This window comes from Podarcis gaigeae (assembly GCF_964106915.1).
Source record: "Podarcis gaigeae genome assembly, chromosome: 13".
Lineage (NCBI taxonomy): Eukaryota > Metazoa > Chordata > Lepidosauria > Squamata > Lacertidae > Podarcis > Podarcis gaigeae.
Window position 1 is genome coordinate 17,871,901 of NC_139689.1, and position 12,160 is coordinate 17,884,060.

A 12,160-nucleotide genomic window follows, 5' to 3' on the forward strand; every position below is an offset into this window, starting at 1 on the left:
CCCCTCTCCCATTTCCCTCCAGGATCTGGAGGGGAAAAGGACAGTGCATCTCTCACCCATTCCATCGGAGAGAGCCAAAATGGCACCCTCCCGATGTTGGTCAGCTATGGTTCCCACCATCCCTGGCCATTGGCCATGCTGGCTGGGGCTGTTGGGAGTTATAATCTGAAGGGCACCAGGTTGGCTATCCTTGCAATAAACACAGCAAGCAGAATTGGGAAGGGGGGGGGAGCTGCAAAGCATGCTGGGTTAATTGCCATAGGATGCATTCTGGGTAAACATCAGGTTCTGTCCATGAAGGGATTGAAGAACCACTCAAAGCAGCTGGCACTGCCACCTCTTCCAAAATATATTTAAATAAAATGCAAATGAACAAACAAGTGAAAACCCTGACCAGTGCATATACATGAGTGAATTCATATACTGTACAGCCTGCATATCTGTTCACAGATTAGCAAGCAAGAGGTGGTGTGGTGTAATGGACGGAGTGCTGGACTTGGCCAAGGAGTCTTGAGTTCAAATCCCAGCTGGACCCATGCTTGTGATTTTGATATATATACACACACACACAGTGGTACCTCTGTTTTCGAACATCTCTGTTGACGAGCATTTCAGTTTTTGAACACTGTAAACCTGCAAATAAATGCTTCGGTTTTCGAATACGCCTCGGAAGTTGAACATGCCACACGGCTTCCACTGAGTGCAAGATCCTGAGGCCTGGCTGTTGACTACTGATTTTTTTGTTTTTGAACGTTTCAGAACTCGAATGGTCTTCCGGAACGGATTACGTTCGAAAACCGAGGTACCACTGTATACGTAGTGCCACCAACGGGCAATTTACTGTTAAATTTATACATAGCCCTGGTGAAAGGTCAGCACACTGATATAAATACTAGGTGCTTACCCATAATCTGTAACAATACCAAAGCGTGCCAGTAGCCACTATTAACTCCATTAAAGCAAAAACTATAGAATTTGAAAATCAGACATATTTTATCTGAAGATTCTTTATCCCTTCATGTGGCATCTTCAGTCGCCCAGCAGCTTGTAAATCAACCAAAGAAGAAATGTTTAGAAAGACCACCAAGTCATGTTTTCGAAATTTATTTCATATTCCCGTTAAGAAATACCACTCATTAAAAAACACGTTTGTTGTCAAAACAGGAAAAAATATGATCTCTCGAGGTAAAAGTTCTGCTTTCAATTGCAAGATATATTATTAAAGGCGGCCACTTTCTTGCTAAAGACTTTTGCACAGCAATTCTTACTATCAAGACTATACAAAAGCACTGGATCTGGCGAGTCTTTTAGCGTGGGGAAATAACAGTTCTCTTTCCATACTTTCTGACTGGCCAATAAGAAAACAGGAGGGTGCGAAGGAGCCGCCCCAAGGGAAGCCGGAAGCGCTCCAAAGCCAACCTCCATGTCGGCGGCTGTTCGCCCGACTCTCTCTATCTACTAAATGGAGCTTTTCTGAAGCCTCGGTCCTCCGAACGCTCTAGGAGCGGAGTAACCATAAATCACAGGAAGAAGACGAGGAGAAGTGGCCCTTCTAGCCCGGCTTCTTGGTGGTGGGGCTACACCAAAACGAAAGCCGGCAGGGGAGCGTACGGAGACGAAACCATTGGCGTTCCGAAATGTCCCTCTTCCCCGGGGAAGGGGCGGGAGCGCAGTTTTTAAAGAGACAGGCAGACATTTTCCTTTCCGAACCTGAACAGAGTAGCTGAAGGTTGCGGAAACCGGGGGAAGCTGCGTGCATTGGGCCAAAGCAGGAAGGCAGAAAGCGGGGAGCGGGAGTCTCCGAGTCCATCGTGAGGAAGAGAAAGAGCGGAATACGAGGGGCTCCTGCAGCGGGTGGGCGCTGCGTGGTCCGAGCGTTGCATCGGGGCTGGAGCGGGGTTTGCAAGGAGGTTCCGCCGCCGGAGCAACAGCTGGCCGCGAGATGAAGCAAGAAAACATCTTCCTCTTCGTCCCCAACCTCATCGGTACGTTCCCCGGGGTGCCGGGCGGGGGAGAGGAGGAGGCTGCGATCCTGAAACACGTCGGGCTGCGCGCGCCCCATCCACTTAAAAGCGCTGTGCTTCTCCTCCCCGAAATGCTGGGAAGTGGAGTTTACCCGGCACGGACTTTTTAGCCCTTGCAAACCACCGTTCCCAGGATTCATATGTGCTTTAAGGATGCTTTAAATGGGTGGGGGGTGTGTGTTCGCATCCTGAATGAGTAGACCGGCTGGAATGAATGGGGGCCTCGTTAGTCACGCCCATTAATCTCGATGAGGCAGCCCTGCTGTGGCAAATGGTGTAATTAATCCATGAGCCCCGGGAAGAGCCTCATCAACCCAGCTGAACTGCACAGGGGGAGTCGCTTCTGTGTAAACGTGCTTGGGGTGGGGTGCTGCGATGCTCTTCCAGGGAGGACAGGCCTGGCCCAGGAGACCTGACCTAGTTCTGGGCCTCTCGAGACGTTCAGAAGCAGTAAGAGCTCCAAAGCCCGGTGCTGGGAGACAGACACAGGTGGGTGAAGGCTCCTTGCCTTCATGCTTCGTTTACAGACTTCCCGAATGCAGCCTGGAAAACCGGGTGCCGATGCCGGACTAGATCGACCTTTGGTCTGATCTCGCTTGGGAAAAGCTGAGAAGTTCATGGTGCTCCGGCCTCTTCCCCGCCTCCTTTGCCTTGCCTCCGGGCCTTCTGCTTCAACACTCCCGTCTATTTCCTGCCCTGTTATTTTCACAAGTGTTAATCTGCAGCTGAAGGCAGCGGCAGCAGCAGCATCTGGACTGTCTCCTCCAGATCAGATGTGACAAGCAAGCAAGTGACTCACCTGTGTCTTGTAGGCTCAGTCTGGACCCTTTCATTTCTTACAGTTGATTGTAGCTTTCAGTGCCAAAAACAAGAGAGGAAAAGGGTGTTTCTAAAATAGGGAGTCTGTTTCTCCTTCTCTTCAACACTCCTGAAGCAAACGTTACTGATCTTTTAGTGACTCTTGCGTAGATATCTGGGGAGGTGGGGTTGTGGGTAGCAAAGGAGGGGAACCAACTAGAATTTGCATGGCCCATTTCCCCAGTTTTCTGAGGGCTGCAGGGCTTGGGGGTTAAAAGATTCCAGGACAAAGTCTCATTTTGCTTCCTTGTCCTTTGCAGGTTACGCCCGCATAATCTTCGCTTTTATCGCGTTCTATTTTATGCCAACCTCCCACATAATAGCATCCTTCTTTTACCTCCTAAGTGGTTTCCTTGATGCCTTCGATGGCTATGCGGCTCGGGCCCTGGACCAAGGTAAGGCTTGCTCGCCTCAAGGCAGAGAGGACTGCAGGGTGGCTCATACAAGCCATGCACTGAAAGCACATGGCTTTGTGAGCAGCAAACTATAGTTCCCAGGATTCTTTTGGGGTGCTTTTAAATGCATGGCATGTATGCATTCTGTATGGTATGTAACAATTTGTTGTGGTGTAGTGCAGTCAGTTTGAAGAGAGAGAGAGAGAGTCAAGGAGCACATATATGAGGAGATGAAGCTGTCCCACATAGAGTTAGATCACTGGTCCATCTATTTCAGTCCTGTCTGCTTTGAATGGTGACAGCAGCTCTCTACAGTCTCAGGCAGAAGCCTGGCTAACTGTCCCTTTATTAGTTGAAGATGCTGGAGGATGCACCTGAGGCCTCCTGTGTGGGCAGCATGTCTCCCACTGCTGAGCTGCATTCCGTCCTCAGAAGATGACTGAGGTTGCCGTGTTGCTTAAGAGTATGAGCTACAAGGTCCCTGGCTCAAAGCTTGGTTCAGGTTTGAGCTCACTGGGTGGCAGCAGGCAAGGAGCTATCACTCAGTCTCACCCATCCTCAGATCTGTACTCTGCTGCTGCTGCAACAAGGCACCGCCTGCCTGAACCTCCCCTGCCCCTGCCAGTAGCAGCCACAAAGAGAGAGGGTCTGTGCCCCGGCTCCTTTGTGCAATGTGCTCCACCCCACTTCCTCTTGCAACGCAGTGCTACTCTTTGCCTCACCCTCCCTTCCAGAAATCTACAGGAATAATGCCTGGCTCTGGGTAAAACCCTCCAGATCCGCAACTGTAGCCAAAAGGAAGCGTGTCCAAATAGACTGAGCTTTTCTTGCTGAGTTGGAAAGGTTTCACAAGGCTCTCGGTACTTTCCGTCTGTGTAAGCTGCACACTGAAACCTGTTGTTTTCAAGTGTGCCTGCCTGGACTACACAACTCTTGGCCTCACAGCAGAAGCACAGCCACCTGTGCCCGTCACCTGCCTGGGGCAGCAAAAACTTGTCAAGCACATAGCAAGCCACAAAATAGTAGTAATAATAATAATAATAATAATAATAATAATAATAATAATAATAAATAAATTATTATTTATACCCCGCCCATCTGGTTGAGTTTCCCCAGCCACTCTGGGCAGCTTCCAATCAAGTGTTAAAAACAATACAGCATTTAATATTAAAAACTTCCCTAAACAGGGAATATATGCCTTAAAACTTTGATGGGTGACGTGTGGATGCAGTCTCTACTGTATGCATAGCTTCCTCCCCATTGGTTTACAGTGCCCTTGCCTTTCTAATGTGCGCTCTTCTTCCCAGGCACCCGCTTTGGCGCCATGCTGGACATGCTGACGGACCGCTGTGCCACCATGTGCCTGCTGGTGAACCTTGCTATGCTCTACCCTGAATCTGCCCTTTGGTTCCAACTCAGCATGAGCCTTGACATCGCCTCCCACTGGCTCCATCTCCACAGGTACCAGCTGGGGAAAGGAGGGACTCTGCCCTCGATGGCGGCATCAGAAGTTGCCTTGTACAATATTGGACAATGATGTCCAGGTCTGGCTCAGCCTCGCCTGCTGTGACTCGCGGCAGGGTCTCGGGCTGAAAGGGAGCCTTTTGTATCGCCCATCTGCCTATTTCTTTTAACTGGAGGTGCCGGAGACCAAACCTGGGGTCTTCTGCAGACAACCCAGATCCTCTGCCGCTCAGCTATGGTGCCTCCCCTGCTGGGATAGAGAGGCGTGGAAGGCAAGAGGGGCTGAGCACTCCTGGCTCCCATTTTAACTACCTTCTCTGCTCCCACCAGCACTGTGGTAAAAGGTGGGGAGAGCCACAAGACCATCGACTTGTCAGGGAATCCAATCCTGCGGGTGTATTACAGCTCCCGGGTGAGTGATAATTTATTTAGAACTCTCCCTCTCTCTGAGCTCTCTCTCCTTCTCTCTGAACTGTCTCTCTCTCTCCCGCTCCCTCTCTCTGAACTCCCTCTCCCTCTCTCTGAACTGTTCCTACTACATTTCTCCAGGCTTCCATCCCTTTTAAAAAAAAGTATGTTCAAAAGCTTTATTGAACAAATGACAAAACAAATAAAGCAAGAAGATTGGGGGGGGCGTAGTGTGATAAGCTGCGGAAAAACCCCACCCAGATCTTTCAGTAAAGGCAAAAGAAATCAGAATTGTTGGTGCAAGGCTGGTGTAATTGAATAATTTTCTATTTTCACTGCTTCCTACGGGCCCTTTCCCCTTGGAATCAAAATAGAAATATTGCTTGCTATCCCATTTCCTCAAAGGCAAAATACTGCCCCATTCATTCCCCTCCACCATCAGAGAGTCTCGCAATATTGGGAGATCCCTCCCTCTCTCCTAGTTCTGCCCCACTCTCCACTCCAAATCTTGTATTTGGAAGCCTTCTTGAAAAGTATGAACAGAAAGGGAGGGTCCATTCATTGTCATTAAAAAATATACCGGAGTACGCAATGAACTATGGGGGATTTAGTTTCCACTCGGTCGCCTGCAGATTTAGCTGTCTGCTCGAAGAGGGTTTGTGGCCATTATATCATATTTTAAAAGTCTGGAAAGTGTTTGGGAGAGTGTTTCATATTTCACTTCTGCAGTGTCTCCATTGGCTTCCAGTCAGTTTCAAGGCCTGATTTTTTTAAAGGGCTCTTTTGGATCTTTTAAAGCCCTAAGTCATCTGGTTCCAGGATTGTTTGCAATGCACTTTATATCAAATGATCTCAGGACGGGATATGCGGATCATTAAAGCAATCCCAGTTGCAAATCAAGAGTGGATAAAGACAGTAAATAAAATTAAAACACAGGGGCCAGTTGCTACACTATTAAGTTGATAAGGGTAACAATTCCAGAATGCCTGAGCAAATTAACCAGGTCTTAAGCTAGTGCAAAAACAAAATCAAAGTTGTTTCTGAGTAGTCTTCAACAGCAGCCCCACATAGAGTGCATTACAGTAATCCAGTCAGAAGGTTATTAGTGTTGCTGTAGCCAGGTTATCTCTACCCAGAAATGGCTGTAGCTGGAAAAACAACAGAAGTTGACCAAACGCAGCTTCATTCCCCAAATGAGGCCTGAAACCAAGCTGGAAGATGTCTAGATAATCCATTTCCTCCTGAAACATCTGGAGCTGCATGATCATCCCCCTCCTGAGCATCTTGAAATTTGCGCAGAAAGGGGATATTTGCAGCTGGGCAGTAGTTGTCATGCACCTCCAAGTCCAGCTTCCCATATGAGGTTGTCTGTATCTTAAGATCCCCCTCGGGACTTCTCTATGATGGCATCAAAGCAATAGAGCTCTCTTCCTAGAGAACCCACCTGACTCCTTCATTGTTGGTCATCAGACGGCAGGCCAAGGCTGCCCTTTTCTGCAAAGTGTTGGGAGTATCCGACCACTGGGATAATGTGCCTGCTACTTATATTAACTTTGTTTCCCTCTTGACATAGTTTCCCTTTTTTTAAGGGAAATCCCTTATTCTGAATAGGATTCCTTGCAAGAAAAGGGAAAAGTTGACAGCTATGCCCTCTTGGATTGTAGTATTAGTAGTACCAGTGGTACTTACCGTATTTTTCGCTCTATAAGATGCACCAGACCACAAGACGCACCTAGTTTTTGGAGGAGGAAAACAAGAAAAAAAAATATTCTGAATCTCAGAAGCCAGAACAGCAAGAGGGATCACTGTGCAGTGAAAGCAGCAATCCCTCTTGCTGTTCTGGCTTCTGGGATAGCTGCACAGCCTGCATTCGCTCCATAAGACGCACACATTTCCCCTTACTTTTTAGGAGGGAAAAAGTGAGTCTTATAGAGCAAAAAATACAATACATACATGATGCTGTACTGCATGCTTGTAAGCTGATTTAGTGGCGATTGCAGTCTGCATACGTTTTTGAATAAGCTAGCAGCCAAACAGAGCTGACATTCTTATGTGTGCAGGGGACAACTCAGGTAGCTTCTCTTTGCTCTTTTTTCTCTGGCCTGGTTTGACATGCTTTCTCCTCCTCTTCCTCCTTCCAGACTGTCCTCTTCATCATGTGCGCTGGGAATGAGCTCTTCTACTGCATGCTCTATTTGCTGTGTTTTGGGGAAGGACCAGAAAGTGAGTATCCTAAGCCAGAGGGACGATGCCTAGGGGTCAAAGGGCATTTCAAAGGACTCCTTCCTTACCCCAACCCCATTTTTTCTTTTTCCAGTCCTGCCCGGACAGGCTGGTCTCTACCGCCTAGTCCTGTGGGTTTCTGCCCCCATCGCCATCACCAAGAGCCTCATCAGCCTGGTCCACCTGATCTGCGCCTCGTGCAATATGGCTGCTCTGGATGTCGCGGAACGCGCAAAGAGGAAGTAGCGTCAAACGACCCCAGCGGAGGGGCAGGAGCATCACTCCCTTTCACGCTTGCAGTGGGACCAGCTTACCATCCCTCGCCGTGACAGGGTTAGCCACTCCACTTGCACAGCTCTTGCCTGATGCGATGACCCCACCTTCCCACGAATGTATAGGATGATGGGAATACGTCCTGCTCCTGCCGGCTCCCTCCTGCATTCCCATGATGCTTTGCACTTAGGAGAAGATTGGCTGGTAGGGCGGAATATTGACTTCGCCTGTGGGCTGAAATGGAGGGATTGGATCAACCATTTTGAGGGCAGCTAAATAGACCTTCGTTTCCAGCTTTTTGGTTCTGTGCTTCAAAACTTGCTGTATATTTGGGTGGGGCAGGACAAAATTCAGCCACAAAAGAAGTACCTTTTCGTTTCCCAAAAGTGCGTGGAAGTATTGCTCTTGAGTTAGGAGGCCATATCATTCCCAAAATCCCCAAATATATCTAGGCCTGGGCAGTGAATGAATTGGCCAGTTGGTGGCCATTTGATTTGGATTATACTAAGAAGAGCATTTGAAAATGACTATCCTAGGTTCTTAGGAAAGAAGCCCCATTGAGGCTTGAGTTCTGTGTGCAGTATTATCCATTTTAAGATTATCTCTGGCTGTAAATTTCTGCATCTACTTTAGCCAATGGTCCATGTTGCTTAGACATGCTTGGCCGTAAACAGCCATTTGGATCCTGCTCCCAGATTCTCTTTTCTTCTCACAATGCTTTGCTTGTGAGAGCATCTGCATTCCTTTTTCTGCTGTTCTTGGCTGTTTTTGCTACATGGAGCTGTAGGCTTCTAAATACCCTGGAGGAGCACAGGGCATAGAGGAGCCATTTTGTAGCATTTCTATTGAACATTACCTTGGCCCGCTGTTTCTTCACACAACTTTCCCCACCTTTTTTGCACACAGTTTCGGACTGACCATAGTTGAGATTGGCTGTTCTTTCCCCCTCAATCATGCATGTGCAATTTTGAAAGAGTGCAGTAGAATTCGAATGTGAGGTAAACATTGGGCAGTTTAGCAGCCATCTTGCCCAGTCTGGCTTCTCTGTCCTTTCTTCTTCTGAAGGCAGGGCAATTATTTGTGGGTTTCTCCCCCTATTTCTGAGCTCTTGGTAGTTCCCTGAGATATTCTGGGTCCTGTCCTTGCACACCTGTCTTCCTCTTTTCCCTTTCCTCAATCATTTGTGCATGAACATAAGTTGCCATATCACACCACAGTTCTGTTTTCCTCCATGTGATTTTTGTTGTTGTTGTTGTTATCAGTGATGGCTAGGTTTACAGTGACATGGTAGCCATCCTAGCCACTCCTAAGACTAAGTAGGGCCTTTGGCCCTCCAGATGTTGCTGAACTGCAACTCCCATCAGCCCCAGCAAGCATGGCCTGGGATTATGGGAGTTGTAGTTCAGCATCATCTAGAGCAGTGTTTCCCAACCTTGTGCCTCCAGATGTTTTTGGCCTACAACTCCCATCATCCCTAGCTAGCAAGACCAGTGGTCAGGGATGATGGGAGTTGTAGGCCAAAAACATCTGGAGGCACAAGGTTGGGAAACACTGATCTAGAGGGCTAAAGGTCCACTTTAAAGCTTCCTTCTCTCAGCTCCCCACAAAAGCCAGTTCTTCTTTTGACAAGAGGAGATAGAGGTGTCTGGTGAAGGGGACTGTGGAGATGGGATTTGGCGGCCATCTTAGAAAAACCACCTTAAGGACCTGAAGTGACACTAAGGACTTGGCAGCTGTATTGGAGCAAACCAACTTCAGGAAACCTGCCCCATGTCTTCATATTTTGAGCCAAATTAGATTATTATTTGCTAGAAACTTCCCTCATCCAAATGGTGCGGTGGGGGCAGAGGGACGCACAGGTGCTGAGGGTAATTATTGCTTCTGTGGATTGTCGCGCGCTGTCTCCTGCCAGAGGGGGAGCAGTTGTTACCTTGCCATGTCCTCTCCTCTCCTTCGCAGCGTCACTGCCACACCCTCACAACCCCCAGTGGTGTGTAATTTGTATGTAGGTTTTTAAAAATTAAGACGTGGTGCAATAAGACACCCCCTCTCTCAACGGAGTGGGAGTTGCTGTAATAAAGACAACTGTGTAACCATCTGATTGTGTGTGTTTTTAATTTGGTGGGAGGTTTTATATAAGGATCTTGAAGAATAACTGGATTGTTGGGGGCGGGTTGCTCAGCCACAGTTCCCAGCTCTGAATTTAACTGCATTCTGAAAGGGTTGAGAAAGTCAATATGGTCAAGTGCTCACAGTGCTCTGTATGCTTAGATTTGGTCCTGGATCCTAATCTCATGGATGAGGTTGATCAAACTGCACAATCTTCATTATGTGGGCAGTTTGAGTCTTTGGGAAGGAGGCAAGAGGCTCTAGGATGCTGCCAGAGTCTCATGCCGCCTTACCTGGCTTTGGGAAGGCAATGCAAGGGTTTGTGGCAGGGTGTGTGTGTGTGCAAATGTTGCAGAGGGCCACCAGAAAATACACTGAGGACTATGTGTTGGACCACCCTGAATTAAATTCAGTTTTCCTTGTGAGTTTTCCTGTTGGGTAGAGAATTGGCACAGACACAAAAGCTTTGCAGGAAACAGGGACAGACACGGCCTTCATGCATCTGAGTTTATTTACTCGATTCATGCGTTGATACAAAAATCTGTAGCAGTTTATAATTTGACCTTCTCCCGCCCCACCCCACCCACCATTTCTTTATACAAACTCATAATAGGATTTGTAATATTTCTTGGAACTCCCCACCCCCACCCCACACACAAAAAAACCAAAACAAAATTCTGAATCTTATGAAAGGATTTGATTGGTCCCAGACTCAGGAAGACCCCACCCTTTCCTGTTTTTAATATAATAATTTTAATTAGCAGGCACAAATAATGCAGAACCGAGCAGAAAAATGAACAGGAACAAATAAGTTACAAAATAAGCAAATCTAGTGAATAAAAGTGCTTACCCATTTTTGCTCAACATTATGTTACGAGCGCTATATGGAAAACAATATGTGATTTGTTTTTTTGGAATGATGGCATGATAGAAATCGGTTCTCCTGGCGGAAATAGACCTGTTTCCACATCTCCCCATCAGGAAAGATGGTGGAAATTTATATTTTCACTGAGACAGTGTTGCAGAGGGATAGGAAGTGTCAGGCTGTGACATTTCCTGTTCCCTCCTCAACGCCGCTACATATGAAGGCACGCTTAGTGCTCCACAAAGTGAAAAACTAAACTACGTCTCAAAAACAGGGGGGGAAAGGAAATACAAAATAAAATCTCCCTCTTGTTCTTTCCCCCCTAAAAACCTCACCCTGCCCTGAATTTTATAATAGTAAAGCAAACTTCATTCTTCAGCATCCAAAATTTTGCCCCACCCCAAATATGAAAACATCTATCAAGCATCATGTCAAAGATATAGGTTATGTGGTTTTTCATTCAATAACGGATACGTGTAAATGTAAAACCCCTCTCCCCCAACAAACAGTCTCTCCTATCGTTCCATAGGCGCCTCCTCAAATTCTGTTTTTAACCCCCCTTCGTGCCCCACCCTCTCCTGCCCCCCAGGGTCTGGTGGTGGTTTAAAGCATGGTTTTGAGTGTAAAACAAGGCAACAGATTATTTTGTAGACCGGGGGTGGGTGGGTGGGAAGGGGCAACGGGTAAGGTAGCTTTGAGAGAACATCTGCTGCAATGGAACCTCTCCTTTCAGATTGCATCGTGGACCCCAACTTTGACTTGAAGTCTCAGATCAGCAGTCGATTCTACTTAGCAGGTCATTTGGAGTTAGCTGCTACAGGATGGCGGTTGCAGGATGATGGTCCTTCTCTCCAAATGGACTGTGGGCCAATCCACTGCCCTTCTTGCTAAAGAGAGGACTGGATACCTCCCTCTCGGTGGGCTGGCTATAACTAAACAGGCCCCAGTTACTGATCCCTGTGAGAAGTTCTAATTCTTCCCTCACTGTTATTTGCAATCCATCCCAAAACAATTCCTTGTTCCTGACCCTGTCCTGTTTGAGATTTGGGTTTCCTGAATACCGCTGAACCCGCCTCTCCTTCCATTTTGGTCCCGCTGGTATTCCATCTCCCACCAAACCGAACCCTATTTCCCCTCCTCTAAGAGACCGCCATTCACCTGTCAGCCCCCTCACCACTTTCCTGACCCCTTTCCCCCTCAAAGCCGTGCTTCCTATTGACTTTCACACCATAATACACTCTGAGCTCTCTCCTCCCTTCCAAGTTTCTGATTCACCCCTCAACTTTCCCTCCCCCCAAATATAAGCATATAAAAACATGCAGATTAGAATACTTGCATTTCAACATCAAAATACAACAGCTTTCCCCTGCCATCCCTTCCCACCTTAGAGAGTTACAGTCTCCAGGAAGCGGGAGAAAAACAACAAAATTGCCCTGCCTTCTACACCATGCACCCTTCAAAGGGAGAGCAAAATTATTATTTTTCTGAGGGATAGTTGAGGGAAGGTCAGAGGTTAATAATTCGTGCAGATGGGATTAACA

General features: G+C 47.5%; 1 protein-coding gene across 2 annotated transcripts; it reads left to right on the forward strand.

Moving 5' to 3' along the window:
- Positions 1-1,533: 1,533 nt before the first annotated feature.
- On the forward strand, positions 1,534-9,742 carry CDIPT (CDP-diacylglycerol--inositol 3-phosphatidyltransferase). 2 transcript variants are annotated; one of them, XM_083707633.1, is made up of 7 exons: positions 1,534-1,985; positions 3,143-3,277; positions 4,585-4,738; positions 5,072-5,153; positions 7,291-7,372; positions 7,467-9,080; positions 9,216-9,742. In XM_083707633.1, the coding sequence occupies exons 1-6, from the start codon at positions 1,943-1,945 to the stop codon at positions 7,616-7,618; spliced, it is 648 nt and encodes a 215-aa protein (XP_083563759.1). In that variant the 5' UTR covers positions 1,534-1,942; the 3' UTR covers positions 7,619-9,080; positions 9,216-9,742. The 2 variants fall into 2 exon arrangements, with proteins under 2 accessions (XP_083563759.1, XP_083563760.1); XM_083707634.1 differs by having other exon boundaries at positions 7,467-9,065; positions 9,206-9,742.
- Positions 9,743-12,160: the final 2,418 nt, after the last annotated feature.

Coding starts and splice junctions, on each gene's coding strand:
- CDIPT (XM_083707633.1), top strand. CDS start 1,943: ATGAAGCAAGAAAACATCTTCCTCTTCGTCCCCAACCTCATCG. Junction 3,278..4,584: donor GGCTCGGGCCCTGGACCAAG/GTAAGGCTTGCT, acceptor TCTTCTTCCCAG/GCACCCGCTTTGGCGCCATG. Junction 7,373..7,466: donor TTTTGGGGAAGGACCAGAAA/GTGAGTATCCTA, acceptor TTCTTTTTCCAG/TCCTGCCCGGACAGGCTGGT.